The sequence below is a fragment of the Dipteris shenzhenensis genome, chromosome 2 (genome assembly GCF_047967505.1).
Source record: "Dipteris shenzhenensis isolate YYH24624 ecotype China chromosome 2, Dip_SZ_1.0, whole genome shotgun sequence".
Classification (NCBI taxonomy): domain Eukaryota; kingdom Viridiplantae; phylum Streptophyta; class Polypodiopsida; order Gleicheniales; family Dipteridaceae; genus Dipteris; species Dipteris shenzhenensis.
The window spans coordinates 30,571,592-30,592,057 of NC_141597.1; the positions used below are offsets into that span (position 1 = coordinate 30,571,592).

At 50.7% G+C, this 20,466-nt stretch overlaps 1 protein-coding gene across 1 annotated transcript in view; it reads right to left on the reverse strand.

Annotated features, from left to right (window-relative positions):
• The window catches only part of LOC147904608 (cilia- and flagella-associated protein 58-like), a 173,686-nt gene that overhangs the window by 67,781 nt on the left and 85,439 nt on the right, over positions 1-20,466 (reverse strand). The window contains exon 11 of the mRNA XM_087398097.1: positions 6,123-6,323. Coding sequence (XP_087254223.1) covers positions 6,123-6,323 — 201 coding nt within the window. The remainder of the gene's footprint in view (positions 1-6,122; positions 6,324-20,466) is intronic.

Sequence of the window (20,466 nt, forward strand, 5' to 3'; positions counted from 1 at the left end):
CAGGGGGTCTATATGCCACGTCTTCCCTTGCAGCCCTACAATGCGAAGGCGCTGCCAGGGAAGCTAGGGGTCGATCATGGCCTCTCTGCTCTGTAGGCGGCTATCATCGGTGACGGGTGTACCGAGGAGTCCAAGAAAAGGCCTGCAACAACCAAAAGAATGCCTCGTGGAGTGAACTGTCCTAGCCACCTCTCATTTCCCGAGAAGAGTTGTCCGGTGACTAAGAGAATCCTCCAACCTGCAGGAATGGCAGCATCTCGCCGAGCCTGGATCCCACGTGCCGTACCTACTGCTGCTGCCAGCTCGCCTGGGCTCAGCTGGCTGTAGACGTCCCTCCAAACCGGGCCCACGTGCCCAGAGCGCCCAAGGGATATGGGATCTCTCTCCAAGCTGGCGACCTGTATCATCTGTCACCTGGCTGCTCCAGATCAAGGGCTGTCTGTCTATCTCCTCTCGGCAGCTAGGGGGAACCTGGGAGAGGCTGTGTCGCAACTTCCTCCAGACCGAGACGAGGCTACGGAGGAAGGGGGAACGGGGCTGAGTCAAAGGGGCAGAAGTGAAGATCCATCGGATAGAAGGCTGCCAAACACCCCCTCTCTGGGGGGTACACGCGCTGAGGCCATGCTGTAGCAAGAGCTTCCACGTCTGCCCTCCTAGGGTCAGACCGCGGATGACTAACTTGCCAAGAAGTGCCTGACTCTGCAGTTCTGGATCTATGATGCCGAGGCCGCCCTCTGTCTGGGGGAGAATGACCGTCTGCCAGGCGACCCTGGCTCTGGTGGTGCCGGAACCGTCCGAACCAGACCATAGGAAGTTCCGCACCAGTCTCCTTAGCTGGGCTATACATGATCTCAAGAAACACCAGCAAGAGGCCACATACCAAGCAGTGGCAAGGACCTGGTTGACCACAAGGGCCTTGCTTGCCAAGGAAAGCCGAGCCGTGCTCCAGAAAGCAAGCTTCCGTCGTATGGAGGCTAGGACCGGCAAGAACTGCTGAGCCGGCGTGATGTCCAGGCCTACCTGGAATCCCAGGTAACGTGTCATCTGTCCTCTAGGGATCCAGCGAAACCCCAGGAAAATACCCCACTGTGAGCTGGCTCCCGGATCCGTAAGAAAACCAACTGACTTATGCCAGTTGATTTTCGCCCCAGCCGCAAGGCAAAAAATCTCTAGGGACAGTCTCACTCGCTCCAGTGACTCGACATCATCCTGCACATATAGGGCTATGTCGTCTGCATACTCGGAGTCCAGAAGTTCTGCATCGTCTCGAATAGGGAGACACATCCCGTGAAGACCAGTGGTACGGGCTCGAAGGAAGTGGGTCATGGCCTCCGCAAAAAATAGGAAGAGGTAGGGCGCTAGCGGACAGCCCTGACGCACCGAGCGCTCGAGTGTGAATCTCTCCCCCATCCTGCCGCTGATGATAACCCGACTAGAGGCCGACCTGTAAAGGCTAGCAATACCTCTGATCCACTCGTCCGGAAAACCGAACCGAGAGAGTGTACCTTCCAAGAAGGACCAGTCTACCCTGTCGTACACCTTCTCAAAGTCGAGAAGGAGTATGGCAAGGTGCTGGCCACTGTGCTAGGCCCATTCCGTCGCCTCTGAGAAAGTGAAGATGTTGTCCAAAATACTGCGATCTTGGACAAAACCAGTCTGGGTGTCATGAATCAAGTCGTGTAGTAGGGGGCGGATGCGGCTACTGATCATCTTGGCGAGGATTTTGTAGGCGGTCGGGAGGAGGGTAATAGGGCACCACTGTCTGATCTCCTGACGGTCCCCCCCTTTGGGGATGAGGCAAATCAAGCCTGTCACAAGGCTCTCTGGCATCTGCCCGCTAGAGAAGATATGCTGGAAGGCTGCGAGCAAGGGCCGGTGGATCTGCTCCCAAAAGGTGGTGAAGAAAGCTCTGGAAAGGCCATCCTCACCTGGGCATTTCTGCCCATCAATAGCGCTCATCGCATCCTGCATCTCCGCCACGGTGAAAGGGGCGAGAAGGGCGTCACTCATGCTAGGCTGCACGAGCCGCGGTGTAGATCTCCACACCTCCTCCCTGCATAGGCAGCCACGGGGGTCTGGGGGCTCCTGCTGGAACAATGATCTATAGAAATCTGTCGCCAAGTCTCGGACCTCGTCTGGATTTGTCCTGACACTACCATCCTGCGCCCTAAGAGAACGGAGCTGTTCCCCAACTGACCTCTGTCCATGAGTCCTGAAGAACTCTCTGCACATCCTGTCGCCTTTCCTAGCCCAGAAGGACTTGGAAGCATGAAATGAGAACTCTGAGCGACGCTGGGTGATCTCCTCTAGCATGGCTCGGGCCCGAACCTCCTATTGTCTGAGCTCCTCAGAGCCTGGAGAAGACTACTGCATCCGCTGAATCGAAGCGAGATCTCGTCTGAGACCCCTCTCCCTCGCCCAACATTGCTGCCTGACTTGAATCGCCTCCTGCTAACAGATGAGGCTAGACTCGGCAAGTGCCTGAGCTACCTGTGCTGCCATATCCCCGGTGGGGTCCCAATCCTGCTCCCACAGGTCCACTATCCTATTGTGAACCGCTGCTGGATCCGGCATGAGCGTGGAGGTGAGGAGTGAGTGGCTGAGTCCAGGACTAGGATGATTGGGGCATGGTCTGAGAGTGTCGTCCCTGGAACCACTCCTGACTCTCCTCCTCTGCCAAGCGCCCAATCGCTGACATAGAAACGGTCCAGCCGCTCTAGAAGTCTGCCTCCCTCCCTCCTGTAACCCCAAGAGAAGTCCAGACTCCCTGTCCATCTGCGAAAGGAAGGCTCCCTCCAGCTGTCCCGACCTCCCACTGCGAAGAGGAAGGAGTCCCAATCTGCCTGCTTTGCCTGAGCTATACCGAGGAACTCTGGGCCCCGTCCCTACTGATCCTCTAGGGTCTCAAGGTTGTTGAAGTCCCCTCCTACAATCCAAGAGTCCATCTCTGGCAACAAGTCTGTCACAAAAAGCGGCTCTCCGTCTGAGATCGGTCGGGGCATAGATATTGAGGATGCCAATACAGGATCCCTCAATATGCAAGCCCACCCAAAGCGAACGTCCTGGGATCAGAGTGCCAAAACCACACACATGCTCAACTAGAGAAGCATCGATGGAGGTACAGACACCCCCGCTCCTCCCTTGCTCGCCAATCGAAGGTTCCCAGTAGGTGTGGGAGTGTCCTGTGAGGACCTTCCCACAAATACTGGTCTGAGAAGCCGAAAGCTTGTGTTCCTGTAGTAGGAGCACATCTACCCTTCCCACCAAGGTTGGCTGGAGCTCCTGTCTGAGCACCATCTTCCTGGGGCCTGCGGGTTCCTGATGAGTGGAACCCGTTGACGTTCCAAGAGATAATGCGTATACTCATGAGGAGGGAAGGTGCGCCACAAACAGCTGTCTGCTTGCGGTCGATGTCGAAGTGGTCGGAGGATGTCCAGTGTGGAGACGAAGTCGGTTCTGTGAGGGTTTCGAAGGAGAGGATGGATCATCGGACCCATCCTCTAAAACCTTCAGCAGAGGGGAGAGGCCCTTCGTCCCGTGGTGGTAGGCTCTCTCTAACCAGCTCGATGCCTCTGCCAGGGAAATACTGTAGAAGCCCTCTACCTCTGAGGTCCTCCACGGGCGGAGCCCTTCCGCGTAGGCCCACTCCAGAGGTGGCCGAATAATGACTAGGAGTCGAAAACGTTTGGCGCTGTGGCGCCATCGCAGACGAACCTCACCCTCTTGCCACTGCTACTGAAGAAGCTCCGCTGCTCTGCTACCGACCCAGTCTTGCACCTGCTCCTGGGACTATCTCGTATCGTCTACCAAACATTTTCATTCGTCCATTGCTCATTCCCTTCATTGGAGATAGTGAAGGAATAGCTAGGACCATCGTGAGGGGCAAGGACGGACACCTTACCCTCCGCCCCCTTGCGGAGGAAGAAGATGCTGATGTCTAGGCATGCAGGGAAGGAGCCAATACCCGCTGCATCCAAATAATCCCAAGGTCCTGCTCGATAAAACTCCAATGGAAGAGCTCTAGGAGCAGCCCTTGGGCGTGGGGACGAAGATGAGGAGTCTGAACCAGAGAGGGGGGTGCTGGCCACCTGCGGGGAAGGGCCTCTCCTCTCCGCCGGGCCAGGAGGGATAGGCGCGGGTGAGGTCTGTGTTGGCTTCGGGGCTGCAGGTGGCTTAGGTGGAGGGGGGGGTTCCCTCTGGATCATGCTCGAGGAAGAAAGTGGAGTGGAAACCACCGGTGCGGGGGGGATCCTGGAGGGGGAGGGGGTTGGAGAATCGAGGAGGAGGGGGGAGGGGGAGGAGGGCGGGGTGAAGGATGAGGGGGAGGCTGGCTGATCTTCTCCTTTCCCTTCTCCTTCCCCTTACCGGGCTGCTGATGAGTAGGGACCACAGGGGGGGGCTCTTGCTGTAGATGGGCAGGTTTTTTGGGTCCTGCTTTGTTTCCCTTCCGTTTTCTTTTGACCTCCGTCCAGCCTTCCTCTTCGGGAGGGGATGTCGCTGACTCGTGGGGGGGATCCTGAGTTGCCTGAACGGGGGCCTTCTGAGGTTCTGTACCCGTGAAGCGAGGACATGAGCGCGCTTGGTGCCCGAAGCCATGGCATCTCAGACACTGATTTGGGCGACCAGTGACCAAGATGCGCTGCGTCACCACACCTGTGTCCGTCTCGATCTCGAACTCCGAGGGGATGCTCTGCGGATCGAGGACTGCCACTTTGACACGTGGCACCCCTTGGGCTGCCGCCGCATCAACGTAGGTGTCCTGCATAGGCTAGCCAAAGTGCACCCCCAGGTCCTTGATGATCGGGCAAAGCTCGGTTGCGAGACCTGGGAAGATAAGGGTAACTGGATGACGAGGAATGCGAAAGCGGGCATCGAAGTCCGCTACACTGAAACCCCTGTACCATGGGACCATGAGGATGATCTTCCCACCCACAGAAGTAGGGGATCGCCTGACCATATCGCTCGCAGCCTGTGTTGAGGAGAGCTTGAGCCAGAAGATGCCACGTCCCATGAGTGCAACCTCCTCGATGTGACTGTCCTCGAGGTAGAGGGTAGACTGCAACCAGTCCCTGATGTCTGCTCGTGAAGGGGAGTAGCCAATGACTCTCCCATAAACAGATGTCTGGGAGAAGTCTGTGGCGGCCTGCTTCACCAAGGAGACTTGGTGCTCTGTCAATGTTACGCGATAGGCTGATGGAGGGGGGGGGTCCATCTGGGCCACCGGTTCTGGGCACGTGGCCGCCATATCACACTGACTAACTGGGAACGCTCCAAGGCGGGGGAAGGGGAAGGAAACGGAAGAGGCGGGGATGGGGGATTAAGGTGGGGGAGGGAAGAGGGAGGGATGGAGAGGTATGAGGAAGCGGGGGGGGAGAGAGGTGGTGACGAAGGGGGGGTGGCGGAGGAAGAAGGAGGAGAAAGAGAGGGGGGGGGGGGGGGGGGCAGCGCAGCGCAGGGGGGTGAAAGGAAGGGGAAGGGGAGGTGTGGCAGCACCGCACGAGGGGGGGTGGGGAGGAGAGGTGAGGAGGGGAGGGAGGGGGGGGGGGGGCAGCATAGCGCCTTAGCAGGGAGGGGCAGGAGGGGGCGGGGGGGTTGGTAGCGCCACGGAAGGGGGGGGAGGCGGGTGGGGGGGGCTGAATGCGAAGAGGGGAGGAGCGGAGAGGAAAGGAGGAGCGGAGTGGGGGGGGAGCAACGGGCGGAGAGGGGAGGAGTGGAGCGGGGAAGCGGGGGTGAGCGGAGTGTGGCGAGGGGGGGGAAGAGCGGATCGATGGGCGGAGGGGGAGGAGAGGGGGGCGGATGGCCGCGCGGAAGCGGCAGTGAGGGAGGAGGTAGAGGGGAGGGCCACGCAGCACGAGGGGGGGTAGACGGGAGCGGAGGAGGGGAGGGAGTTCGCAGGAGCTCCTTTCTGTCACTCTTCTTGCCACTATCTCATCATTCAACCTAGTAATGGATATTATCAGGTCTTCAAAAATGACTGATTTCCTATGTTACACACAAGAGACTGCATTAATTAATATTGTAGATGATTTTTTTTAGAGTTTCCTAAATCCATAAATGGCTTTGCATATTTCTGGTTTACCATCTGATGCAGCGAATCAATATGTTCCACATATATTCCATACCTGTGTTCCAAGGATGTCTCTCTCATTTTTGACAATATCAAGTTCCTTTTTCTGCCTGAATCTTTCATCATCGGCCTCGCTAATAATGTGGTTCATGTTTTCAATATTTGAATTAAGTGATGCAATCACTAGTTCTCCATCTTTTATCTGCTGGTGGGATTTACTTAATTCTTGCTTCAGACACTCTCTTTCCTTCTCAACCTGAGGAGAAAACAAACTTTGTGAGGCTCAGTCTGTGAGCCTTTGTGTTGGGATTTCCCTGTTTTAATATAACGATCTAGACAATTTGACAAAGAGAGAGAAGGAAAGAAAGAAAGAAAGATGTATTAACATCTGCAAGAGGCCTCGCGGGCCTATGAGAGAGATAGAGAGAGAGAGGGAGAGAGATTTTTTATTAAAGTCTTCCAACAACCAAAAAGTCGATGAGACTGAAAAAACAAGATACAATGAGCTGAATGTGTGGATCCAGTAAGTGGGCATCCGCACCCAAGACAAATACAAATACAAATACCAAACATCTGAACCCATGGGGAGTTTATTTCAGGTCCTTCTAGGGTGTCTTTCATGTACTGCATGATGTCTCTCTCTCTTGAGTTTTCTCAAGGAGGGTCTTTCATATTAATAGAAGTCTTTCCTGGGAAAAGCCCCGTCCATCTTGTAGCCGTTTGTACCCTGCCTAGAACCCTCTCATAAAGGGTCATAATTGCCCAAAGAGTCTCCTGATTGTATCTCAAATCTTGTAGGCATTTGATGAGATAGGCCCTCAACATTGTGTCAAAAACCTTGCAAAATTCCACAAAGCAGGAATAAACTCTTTGTTTATGCTCTAGCCTCCTCAATGGCACCTCAGAGTGTAAAGATGAGATATGTACATGATATGCCCAATCATGATGGTCCTATAGTTTTTCGTGCTTATGGGATCCTCTGTCTTGTGAATAGAAACAAAGGTGTTAAAGTCCAAGTGTCGGAATACCGGTGCAGACCGCTTTGTTCAAAAGATTTGCCAAGATCGGGCCCAAGGTACCATTATGTAGCATTAGAGCTACATGTCTGATGTACTATGGTGAATAGTGCACCTCCCCGCTCCCTTGCTGCCCCCATCTCCTTCAGCCCCTCCCTCAGCCCCCTCCCTCGCCCTCAGCCCCTCCCCCTCCCGCAGCCTCTCCCTTCCTCCTCCTCTCTCTCTCAGCCCGCTACTGCTTCCCCTCCTCTCCCTCTCAGCCTGCCCCCTCCCCTCTCAGCCCACTCCCCCTTCCCTGCTCCCCCGCTCCCTTTACCCCGCTCCCTGCCTCAGCCCTCCCTCTACCCCGCTCCCTACCCCCCGCCTCTACACCCCTCTCCTCTACCCACTCCCTACCCCCGCCTCTACCCCTTCTCTCAGCCCTCCCTCTACCCCGCTCCCTACCCCCCCGGCTCTACCCCCCTCCCCTCTACCCGCTTCCTTCCCCCCGCCTCTACCTCCCGCTTCTACCTCCCTCCCCTCTTCTCCCCTCTCCTCTACCCCGCTCCCTCCCCCCCGCTTCAGCCCTCTCCTCTACCCCCTCTCCTCTACCCCGCTCCCTACCCCCCCGCCTCAGCCCTCTCCTCTACCCCCCTCCTCTTCTTCCTGTCTCCTCCCTCTTCCTTCTCCCGCAGCGTTTTTGGAGCAGACGGAGCCTCAAAAGTGTCCGAGTCGGCCTCCTCACCTCGATTGGCGATGGATATTCCGTCAGCCAATCCTACTCCACCTCCACCGGCCGCGAAAACTATTACTTTTTCTAAAGACGAGTTGCAACAGCTCAAGAAGGACGTAGAGATTGAATGCTCTATCACGTTGCTAGCATGCATCTTCGGGTCTCACCCTTCCAGATCCCAAGCCAGAGACTGGATGCTTGCGGCTCTCCCCCCAGACCTCACTCCACGATTGTTAGATGTTCGTCTTCTGGGACGATGTTTTTTCCAGGTTGTTTTTGACACTCCAAAGGCTGCTAGCACAGTGCTCAAAGCTGAGTTTTTACACCTGGGAAACAGGAAGATCTTCTTTGATGCCTTTGATATCGGTTTCGACCCAATGGAGGCAGATAAGGAAATCTTTTCGCTCTTCATCAGGTTTCCCGGGCTTCCCAGGTTTACCATCGACTTCTTTCTATTATTGGGGAGCATTTCGGCACGGTTGCTGAGATCCCACCCATCCCTGGGTTGCCATTGATTGCAGCAGAGGCAACCAAGGTTGATGGGGTACCTAGAGTTAGGGTGTAAGGATCCGAACCTCATGATAGACCATTTTATGATCCAGTGCCCAGATGGTTTCTTTTTTCCCCAGAGAGTACAAATTACAGGCAGGCAGGACCAGTGCAGGATATGCAGGACCATTGGACACTTTGCTAGGGATTGCCCCAGGAAGAAGAAAAGGCCCAAGAAGCCCTCTGGTACAACTACCGCCCCATGGCCTTGACAGGGGGGTGGTACAGGTCCAGAACCTGCTCCTCGGCCTCGACAGGGGGGTGGTACAGGTCCAACACCTGCTCCTCGACCTCCACATGGCGGTCCTCCTCAAGATGGTGGTATAGCTCCTACTTGCCAGAGTGCTCCTCCATTGAGCGCTCCTTTGGTACCGCCACCTTCTACCTCAGGTGCCTCACGATCTGCAGGGGCACCCGACGCATACCAGTGGGTTCCAGTTCGTGTGCAGATTCCTCCTTCAGTTCACGAGGATACACTAGTGGACTCTGCTTCACCTCGAGCTATCCCTCCAGTCTCACCTCACACAGTCCTAGACGCTTCAGCTTCGACCTCCTCACCGGTTGCAGCTTCTCCCCTAGAACTAGCGGTGCCAGACACTCTCCTCGAGGCAGTAGAGGTCTCCGCAGCTGTGCAGACATAGAATCGAGAGCAGTCCTCACTTCCTCCCTTGGATAGGGGGAAGGGGATGATTTACACTATTGATCCTCTTCCTTTAGAAGGGATCCTTCACACTCTGGTGTCTGGCCTAATTCACAGGAACTCATTTTCAGCTCTGGCAGATGCTTCAGATTTCCCAGAGGAGTTTGTGCCCTCTACTTTTGGTGAGCTAGTGATTGGGTTTCTTGTTAACAGGGCTTCTTCGTCAAGTGGCAGGGTTCTTACACTATTGATCCTCTTCCTTTAGAAGGGATCCTTCACACTCTGGTGTCTGGCCCAATTCACAGGAACTCATTTTCAGCTCTGGCAGATGCTTCAGATTTCCCAGAGGAGTTTGTGCCCTCTACTTTTGGTGAGCCACTGATTGGGTTTCTTGTTGACAGGGCTTCTTAATCAGGTGGTAAGGTTCTTTCCCCTGTTGATTTTCCGCCACTTGGTCCTCACTCCTCAAGCATGAGGTCTTCTCCTGTTGAGGGGTTTGTTTCCGCCACTAGGTCGGGTAAGGTGTTCCACTCTACATCCTCCCGTCGATGAGGATTGTTAGCTGGAACATACAGGGCCTAGGTGGCGTCCCACATCACCGCCACAAACAGTTGATCCGGGATCAGCTTCATCCAGGTGTTACTGGGGGTTCCATTGATATCTTATTTATTCAGGAGCACAAATTCTAGAGATTGTGCCAAGTCAGGCAAGTTGCTTTCTGGCCATACATTTTGGTCGCTTGCCTTGGGCACTAGGGGGGGCACTTCTATTTCAGTTTCGCAGTCGGTTCTCCCCTTAGTTGTTGGACACGAAGTCATCCCTCTAGGGCTCAGTGGATTATTCTCTTGATTGGAGGGCGTAAGGTTGGTTTCCTTAACCTATATGCCTCCAACATTAGAGGGGAACGTGTCATTATGTGGAAGGATTTGCTCTCTTGGGCCTCCATTGCGGATTCATGGGTGATTGGAGGTGACTTTAACATGATTGAGTTACCGTCAGACAAAAAAGGGGGTGGAGAAGGAGGACTTCACTCTGTGGAGAGAGCAGCTTGGGATGCCTTCCTTTTTCACTACTGTGGCAAAGATACTTGGTTGGACGATACCTTTCGTATTCAGCCACAGTCCCTCCTGTTCTCTTGGTCGAACAGGAGGCAGCAAATGCCTATTCATACACGCATTGACAAATTCTATGTGGATGATTGGGCACTAGACAGAGGTGGATCAGTATGCATTGCATCTGGGGTTTCCACTTCAAACCACTTTTCTGTTGTGCTGGCTATCTCAGAGCCTCACTTGAGAGGCTGGTGTGCCAACATCAGGATTCCAGATGCCTTGTACATAGAGGACCTTACAAAGGTAGCCCTGCAGATATGGGTTTCTCATGTCTAGGGTGGGCAGCCATATCCATCACATGTAGCTGCTGCCCTTTCTGGTATTAGCGACTTCTACCAATCAGTTGCTTGTACCAGGAGACGAGATATTCTCAGACGTGAGATTGGTGTTCGCTAGCACTTGGTAGCTTTGCAGACGGAAGAGCAGAAACGGCCTTCAGATGCTTGGATTCAGGAGCGCCTTGTTGCAGCAAGGGCTCATCAGCAGATATTGCTTGATCAGAGAGCAGAGTATGCCTTTCATGCATGGGAGTCCTTCTGGATTCAGATGGGTGGCAGAGTCAATAAACACTTTTTCTCTACTCTTGGCCCTAAACATAGTAGAGAGAGTGCATCCCAGCTTATTGACATGGGGTTTTACAGACAGATCCAGATGATGTCATGCGCATAGCTTCAGATTTTTATGCCGTCCTTCTTACTACAGATCCTGACACACGGGATAGAGAGGATGCTAGACAGGTTATTTGGCAGAGCATCCCTTTGTTGGTGACACCGGATATGCATGTTTTGCTTGATGCACCTTTCACCAACACAAAGTTCAGGACTCCACTTTCAAGCCTTCACAAGGGCAAGTGCCCAGGTTCGGATGGCCTCACCCCTTCTTTTTTCATTGCATTGTGGGATATGATTGGAGACTACATTACTTCAGTCCTGTAGGGCATTTGGGACTCTGGCGAGATGCCTGGGTCACTCACAGAGGGTCTCATCCACCTTATCCCGAAAGGAGGTTGCAGAAATTTAGTGTCCCAGTGGAGGCCTATCACACTTCTGGGGACATGTTACAAGATTCTGGCCAAGGCAATCAGCCTCCGATTGCAGCCCCTTCTCCCATATCTTATTCATGACACTCAGACGGGATTCGTGCATGGCAAAAGCATTTTTATAACATTTTCTCTTTTTGGGAAGCTTCAGAATGGGCCATGCAGAGCAATGGCCAGAATCTAGCCATTCTACTCTTGGATTTTGAGAAAGCTTATGACAGAGTAGATTGGGGTTTTTTGGAGGGCACCCTTCTACGTTTTGGCTTTACTGATGCTTGGATCAGAGGTGTTTCCTCTTTGTATAGATCAGCCCACAGCCAGGTACTTATTGGTGGGGTAAGGGGTGAGAGATTTCAGATTTCCAAATCAGTCCGTCGGGGATGCTCCCTTGCTCCTTTTCTTTTTTTGTTCGTGGCTGAAGCTATGAGTATCTATGTTAGATCTCAAGCTGACATCTTTGGGCTGAGACTTCCCATCAAAAGGGAAGAGGAGCTACTTGACAGTGAGTTGGCAGATGACACAGCAGTTTACTTGGATGCCACACCACAGACGCTCACTTCTTTCAGGACATCATTGGATTTATTTTGCTTAGCGGCGGGGACGCAGATAAATTGGCATAAATCCAATGGCTTTTGGATCAGTGATGAGGACACTCCAGTTTGGGGGCTTGAAATAGGATTCACTTGGGTTCAGAGGGGTGTGCTAGTCAGGTATTTGGGCTGCGAGGTCGGCTTGGATATTTCTTCCACGCAACAGTTTGCTCCCATTTTGGAGAGCATCAAGAGGAAGCTCCTTTTTTGGAGCTCATCCAAGCCGGATCTTGCCTCTAGAGTTGTGGTGGTCAACCAAGTCCTCTTGGCCACGGCCTGGTTTGTTTGTTCATGCTGGTGCTGTTCTAGGGACTGCATCACTCAGCTCAGGAGACTGATCAGAAATTTTATTTGGAGTGGGCTTGATGACACAGCAGATGCGTTAGCCAGGGTGGCTTGGGAGACCCTCATCCTCCCTACACAGGAAGGGGGTCTCAATATTATTGATCTAGATTTACAGTGCAGAGCTTTACTCTGCAAGATGGTGGTGCGGGGACTTACAGGAGCCGTGGAAGGCATTTTTTATTAGCAACATACAAACGTGCATACCTTCAGGAGGAGACTGGATGAGCAGTATTAGGTGGATTTTCACCATAGCACACCTCAGATCACCTTCATCCCCTCTCATGGTTGCCATACTAAAAGCATGGGCCAATTTCATGAGCACTCTTCAAAGGTTTCCTCCTTCCTCTTGTGAAGAGATTGATAGGCAACCGATCATGTGGAATGACAATATATTGGATGATCATGGCAGACCACTTGGTGCCTCACTCTACATGCAGTGGTCTAGGTGGGAGAGGGGACCCGCCTCATCATTGGGGTCATGGAAAGCTTTCTGCAGGCTTCCAGAGGAGACCAAATCTCAATTGACATGACATCTCAGAGGGAGTGCAGGGAGGATCTTGCAGATCGAGGAGCAGATTGGGTAGACACAGATGATATGCCACTCACTTGCTCCACTTAGGCAGGTACTTTTACAAGAGGCGGTGCTTCTCTTCAGGTTTTGCCTTTCGAGATGCACATGAGGATGCTTTGGTTTTTAGTGTGCATGATGGTGGCAGATTGCTGAGGTCCACAGAGCACATCTTGCTTGAGTTTGCTTTTCAGTCTATCAAGGTTGTAGGTCTTTTGGTGCAGGGATCAGATTCAGAGTGGTTCCTCGACCCAGACCCCCGGCTTCTCTCCACCGGATCTTGGAGGCTTTGGCTCTACGGGGGAGTTCCCATTAGGTATTTGCAGTGGGACCCTGGAGAGTGGGAGAGGATTGACGCAGGGCATCGAGAGGAGCATCCCCTTCTTTCATTACATGGTCAGTAATGCCAGGAGATTCCAGCTCAGTAGTAGAGGTTGGAGACCTTCTAGAGTTCCTCATTGGGAGACATTTGATATCACTGCGGATTTGCAGAGGTGCTTCTGGAAGAGACTCTGGAAATCCCGTAGGAATAGAAAGATCTCACTCTTTTCTTTTTCTTTTCGCTTTCTATCCATGGTGGGATTGCAGTGAAACTTTGGAGATCCAGGTTCGGAGCCGACCCTACTTGCCCTCGTTGCCTCTCTGCTTTGGAGACTATTCAACATTGCTTATGGGATTGTAGACAGGTGAGGATGATTTGGATGGGGGTAGCCAGGATTTTCAGTCACTTTGCCCACTCCCCATTCTTTATGACATGGGGCTCAGTCGCTTGGCTTTCTCTTATAGGGCCTCAGGTATTCTATGAGAGACTTGACTCCTCTTGGGCCATTTCGATTTGACGTTGGATGGACAAAAACAGTAGAGCCTAACCCGCCTTCACAGCCACCCTCATCCACGTTTAAAACAATAGAACATCACCATCACAAAGCAAAAAGCAACCATTCAACATTCTTCTCTCTACACATACCTTCTGATACAACTCACACTCTGGCCACATTTTCTCCAGAAGCCTAACAACCTCAAAAAGAAAACCAGTGGACTACACAGCCCAACATGATGCTCCTACCACTGAGCTCAAGCTCACAAAGCATACAAAGACATAATGCATCCAATCCCACAACTCATTGGACAACCATCCACAAGTTCCTTATGGACTAAAGGAAATTTGACATGCACTACGCTCCCGTATCACAGCTCGCCACCCTTGGAGATCTTGATATATTGCCTGGCAAGGCCCCTCTGCTCTCAACACTAGAGTATTGGTGTGCATTCAACAACTAGCCAGCCATAAGCACACTATTCCATCCTCGTTATTTCTTCCTTTATGAGGACCACCTTTGGCTTCACACCTCAAACACCTCATGGAGCACATATACCTCCTTCCAAAATCCACCCAGTCAACAAAATGATGATGCCTCTCACCATGTCCCAAAGCTCTACCTCCGAGCAATGGTCGACCTCCCGACTGGATTCCACCTCCTCTCCTCCTTAGTAGAGATCCCCCTCTGTTGCGTACCCTCCACAGCCAAAGGCCTCTTCTTCACCCATATATCCTTCGACCTTCATCTCAAACCATGCAGCCCCTCTTCTTTTCGTGATGATCTCCCTTCCAAAGCTCTCCTTCCGTTGCTCGTCCGCGCACGTAACCTCCTTTGTCGTCAAGCCTCAGCACCCATAGCTTCTTTCCCTGTTGGTCCTTCTAACAAGCTCCTCCTTGCTCACGTTTTGCTTTTTTAACCAAACTCCCCTCTATCCTCTTCTGAGAACCTTTCTGTAAGGGCAACGGCCCTCGAGCCAGATCCCTCAACCTCTAGTATGGACAGTCGTCCTCTTCATCAAACCAGCCGCTCCCAGCTAAGGCAATGACCGCCCTTCCGTCACCCCTCCAGTGATCACAGCCAATACCGCAGCTTCCCCTTCCGCTCCTTCTAGCCGTCGCCTTCATCCTTCAGAGCCTTTTCTTCACGTGAAGCTTCTGAACCAGATCCCCAGCTCGCAGAACAAAACGACCCCCACTGCCTCTCCGAGCTCGCATCATCGCGACCACAATCAGGACTTTACAGGACTTCAATAAGTGCCACTTCGTCACACACAACGAACCCACAGCCAAAACTCTGCTCTTTGTTGCACACGAGCCTCACTACGCCTTCCGCTCTCCAGCTCCTTGAAGCTCTCCACATACCCGTCATTAAGCAACCTCTCTCCCCAGACCTTCAAGGCTAAGCAATGCAATGATTTCGCACCTGAAGAAAGGTGATTTCGTACCTCCCCAGACCTTCAACCTGTTATGCTCTAGCCGAGATAGCATGACCTCGGATAGATCGGTGGGCATTTTCTCTAAGGTGACCAACTTTTGTAATAATTAATGTGCGTAATTAAATGGTCAAGAGAAGTAACTGCCAAGGTCCTAGGTGAGGGCGTAATGGCATTGACTAGATAGTTCTAATAGGGCTAGGGCCTAGGTGCATCTAAATGTGCAAATTGCCAAGGGGCAATTGTTTTAAAAGGAACTCCAAGAGAGGGGTGAAAAAGGATGCATCTAAGTAAGGGCCTAAAATGTAGACATGTGGCCAGGAACTATCTAGGGAGATGTGGGTCTCAAGGATAAACATGAAGGAAATACGTAGTGATGTTTATGAAGAAAAATGAATACGTATCATGCCCTTGAGAGTTGGCTGGGAGGATCGTAATACTGCCATCGCCCGTGAGTCTGTTGAGTCAGTGCATCGGTTCAGCATCAGTCAGGAACAGCAGAGAAATTCAGGAGATAATTTGTTACACTTGGTATCAGAGCGCAGCAAGGGAGAGTCGACGGGCAGCAAGGGAGAGTCGACGCGCAGCACGATTAGAGATCGAGGGATACGTGGATAGTAACGATGATATAGGGATCGTGACCTTCACGAGACAGATGAAAGCAAGAAATAGATCGACGAAAAAAACTGACGGGCTCATCCTCACCTAGACCAAGGCTGTGCGGGAAAGGAAGTCGTTGAGCCTGGAATTTAGAGCGAGGTCAGAGCGCGGTTCCTGAAGGGTATAGATCACGCTTTGTATCGGACAATGGGTGGCAGACTGGAGCGATGGGAAACAACCAGGCGCAGCTTCTAGAATAGACCAGCGTCGAAGAAGATCCAAGATGGCCTATGAAGCGTAGGAACGTGATACGGGATTGAGCGGCGTGCACGATCTACGGCGAATCAGATGAAGACGTGGGATAATCGGTAGCAGGACCTTCTGTAATTCGGAGACATCTGATAAAATCGGAACTGACGAAAGCCCAGGGAGCATCTTTTTCCGTTTGTTTGAGTTTATCGTTTTTCGCAGAGTGGAAATCGAAAAACTGTATATATATTTTACTTTGGAGGTTGGCGTGTAGAGTTTTTGAAAAAAAAAAAAAAAAAACCAGAAAAAGGAGGCAGTATATATTTTCCTTTAAAAAAAAAAAAAAAAAAAATTTCCCTTTCAACAAAATGGAAGCAGAAGGGCAGAGTTCAAGGGTGAATCCTAGTGAGTCTAGAGCTCAATCTACACAACAGATGTCACATCACGCAGCACCTACATTGATTGGTAGGATTTCAATATTAGAGGATGCTTTACAGCAGATTATGAACCAGTAGCTTCAGGTGAATGCTGGTCAAAATGAGATTAGGGAGATGGTGCAAGCCTTGTCGGCTAGACCGTCTAGGATTGACAAGGGCAAAGCTCCAGCAGAGCCAGAGCCCAGTGTTCATTCCTTAGAGCGCGCTAGGGTCAAAGTGCCCAATATTGCTAATTATAGACCGGAGAAGTACGCTGGTCGGATGACCGAGCGCAGCTCTGGATGTGATCGAGGTTTGGTTGCACAAGTGGGAAGAAGCCTTCGCCATTTGTGAGATTAGATCCGATCTAAAGAAGATCCGCGAGGCCACACACCTGTTTATTGAGGCAGCGGATAGATGGTGGATAAAGCAACAGAAGGATCAAGTTGCTCCAACCACCTGGGAAGGGTTCAAAACTGAATTCAAGAAACACTTTCTCCCACCTGATGAAGAATCTCGAGCTTGGGATGCTTATAGAAATCTTCGTCAGAGGAGCTTGTCAGTGGCAGAGTACACTGACAAATTCAGGGAATGTGTTATGAAAATAACAGACCCTCTCCCTATGTCGGTTCAGTTAAAAGACTATATCTATGGACTGAACGACAAGATAAAAATGGAAGTTCGGGCTAAATATGTGACTACACTAGATGAATCTATAGCAGTAGCCCTGAACTATGAGGATGCCAGAGGCAGATCTGGTGGATTTGTGCAGGCAGGGACTCAGTATGAGCACCCGAGAAAAGGGGGATTTCAGAGGAAATGGGTTTCAAAGACAAGTGTCTCGCAGCCAAGTGGCCAAACCAAGCAGGTGAAGCCGGTTGAGGGACCAACAAAAACAAGTACCACCGTTGGGGTGAAAAGGAAAATAACTCCAATGGCAGCCCGGGCTTGGTCAAAGTCCTCATTGACCCCTGAACAAAAAGAGAAAGCTAGGAAAGAAGGATTGTGCTTCGGCTGCCTTCAGCGACATCAGTGGAAGGATTGTCCACTGAACAAAGATCGTCGCACGGCTAATATGATAATATCTGAATGCGACGTAGAAATGCAGGAGAGTCCCAGTGCGGAACATATGCAGATGCAACTGGTGGGACCTTCTCAGAGGTTAGTACCTTGTTTGTTATGTGTATCTGTTGCTAAGCTAGTGACGAGTGCACCTGATAACATCCTATCTAAGCCTGCAGCAACGGGGTATACAGCCTTCAATGATACAGAGTTAATTAAAATGAAAGGGCAAGTGGCCAGTCATGATGTCATTGTGTTGTTTGACTCAGCGTCAACTCACAATGTGATTAACTCCAAGCTCGTGAAGAGGCTGAAATTAAAGACAAGTCCATCTGACTATGCGTACACAGTCAGGATGGCAGACGGAAGTTCAACTGAAGTATGGGACCAAAGGGTTACCCAGTTGGAGCTTCGGATTCAGGACTATACTGAGAAGCTTGATTTTGAAATGACCAAGCTTGCTCATGCAGACATAGCCCTGGGAATGGCGTGGCATTCTAGTAAGAATCCAGCCATTGATTGGAAAAAGCACGTATATCAATTCAAGATGAATGATGTGCTTTATATCTTGCGAGGTGAAAAAGATATACCTCAGGGACCGTTGGTTTCCGTGATGGAAATCAGAAAGGCTCAAGTAGAGTTTTTATACCTTTGCACAGCATCAGTAGAGTCGGTGGATGATTCTTCGACTAGCACTGATGTTACGCAAAGTGGTGAGATGGCCAAGCTGGCTAATCTTATAACAGAGGAGTTCTCTGAATGCTTTAGGGATGAACTACCTTATGGGTTACCTCCAGAGCGGAAAGTTCAGCATAAGATTGAACTGATCCCGGGGGCAGAGCCTGTAAATAGACCTCCCTATAGAATGAGTTTTACTGAAGAAGCGGAGGTGCGTAGGCAACTGGAAGAATACCTCAAGTTGGGGCAGATTCAACCAAGTTTCTCACCTTTTGCTTCACCAGTGATATTAAAGAGGAAAAAGGATGATACGTTTCGCCTCTGTATAGATTACAGAGCATTGAATAATATCACTGTTAAGCACAGGTATCCGATGGCTCGGATTGATGATTTGCTAGATGCATTACATGGAGCCGTGATTTTCAGCAAGATAGATCTTAAGTGCGGCTATCATCAGATCCGGATTAGAGCCGAGGATGTGCATAAAACCGCTTTTAGAAGCAGGTTTGGTCATTATGAGTTTTTGGTAATGCCCTTCGTCGGACTTACCAATGCTCCAGCGACCTTCGTCATGCTTATGAACGATTTACTACGTCCGTATATCGGAAAGTTCGTAGTACATTTTATTGACGATATCTTGATATTCAGTAAAAGTGTTACTGAGCATTGTGAACACTTAAGGATAGTGTTCAGTACTTTGAGGAAAGCCAGTCTTTACGTGAATAAAAAGAAAACTATACTGTGTATGGTTAGGCTTGAGTATTTAGGGTTCATAATTACTCCACAGGGGGTAGAAATGGATCCGAAGAAAGTGGCTGCGATACTAACTTGGCCAATCCCTCAGAGTCTAACCGCGTTGCGATCATTCTTGGGCTTTGTCCAGTTTTATAGAAGGCATATCAAAGGATATTCCGAAATAGTATCGCCGTTGACTGATCTGACCTCAGATAAAGTACCTTTTATTTGGGGACAGAATCAACAAGAAAGTTTTAACACCATAAAACAAGCTGTGGTCTCAGGACCGGTGTTAAAAATAGTTGATCCCCAGAAACCGTTGTTCCTAGAAACCGATGCGAGTGGCATTGCGGTAGGAGCAGTTCTTCTTCAAGAGGGAAGGCCAGTAGCCTTTGAAAGCAAGAAGCTTTCTCCCTCTCAAAGGAATTGGCCAACTCATGAATTGGAGTTGTATGCTGTTATCCATGCTTTAAAAACATGGAGGCATTACCTGTATGGTTCAGAGTTTTATGTGGATGTAGATCATGATACTCTGAAACATTTTTGTAAACAGCCTGACTTGAGGGGCCGCCAAGCTAGGTGGGCAGAGCTCATGCAGGAGTTTAATCTAACGATTCGGTACCGAAGAGGAAAAGACAATAAGGTAGCTGATGCGTTGTCTCGCATTATGCACAATCTGAGTTTCACGGTATTAGAGAGTGCTCTAATGACCGAGATCAGAGAAACTCAGAAGGTGGACGAGTTTGTCCAGAGCTTGTGGCCTAAGGCTCATGTGTTAAAACCCGGGGAAAATGAAAAGGATGACCTGGCATCCAGAAAAGGCCAAACTTATGCAAGATATACCATAAGGGATGGTATGCTAGTTAGAAATGGCAAGGTTGTAGTACCTGGTCAGAATGATCTCAGGCAGAGAGTCATTCGACAATGCCATGATAGCCCGTGTGCGGGACATCCAGGTGTCGAGAAGACATATGATCTCGTGAAGCGAGATTTCTTTTGGCCAAAGATGAAAAAGCATATTCATGAATATGTGACACGGTGTTTCTCGTGTCAGGTAAGTAAGGCCGAGCGGGTGAAGCCACCCGGACTTTTACAGCCCTTGGAAATACCACTAAGTAAGTGGGAGAGCATTTCCATGGATTTTATTGTAGGGTTACCTGCAACACAAGGAGGGTATAATTCTATCCTTGTGGTGGTTGATCGTCTAACCAAGATGGCTCACTTCATTCCAACTAGAGAGTCTATTAGTGCCCCGCAAGTAGCGGATTTGTTTATTAGACATATATTTCGTCTGCATGGATTACCTAGATCCATAGTGTCAGACAGAGATGTTAGGTTTACCGGTCATTTTTGGACAGCGGTATTTGAGACACTAAGGACTGAGTTGGGAATGAGTAGTGGGGATCATCCTGAGACGGATGGTCAGACGGAGAGAGTCAACCAGACTTTAGAGGATATGCTGAGAGCATATGTGTCATTGAGGCAACATACATGGGACAAGTGGTTGCCATTGTTGGAGTTTGCCTACAATGATCGAAAACATTCATCTACCGGGTTCAGTCCGTTTGAGCTGAACTATGGTTATAGACCAGTTAATCCAACTATAGTTGGAGTACCTCAGAAAGTGCCGAGTGCCGCGAACTTTGTAGTTCAGATGCGGGAGATGCTAGCACTTGCGAGAGCTAATATCCGCCAGGCTATGGATAGAGCCAAGGTGTATGCGGATGAAAATCGGTCTATAAGAGTATTTGAAGAAGGAGAAAAAGTTTTTCTCAGAATTCCTTCGCACTCGAAGTCGTTGACTTCAGGAGAGTGTGCTAAATTATCACCTCGAT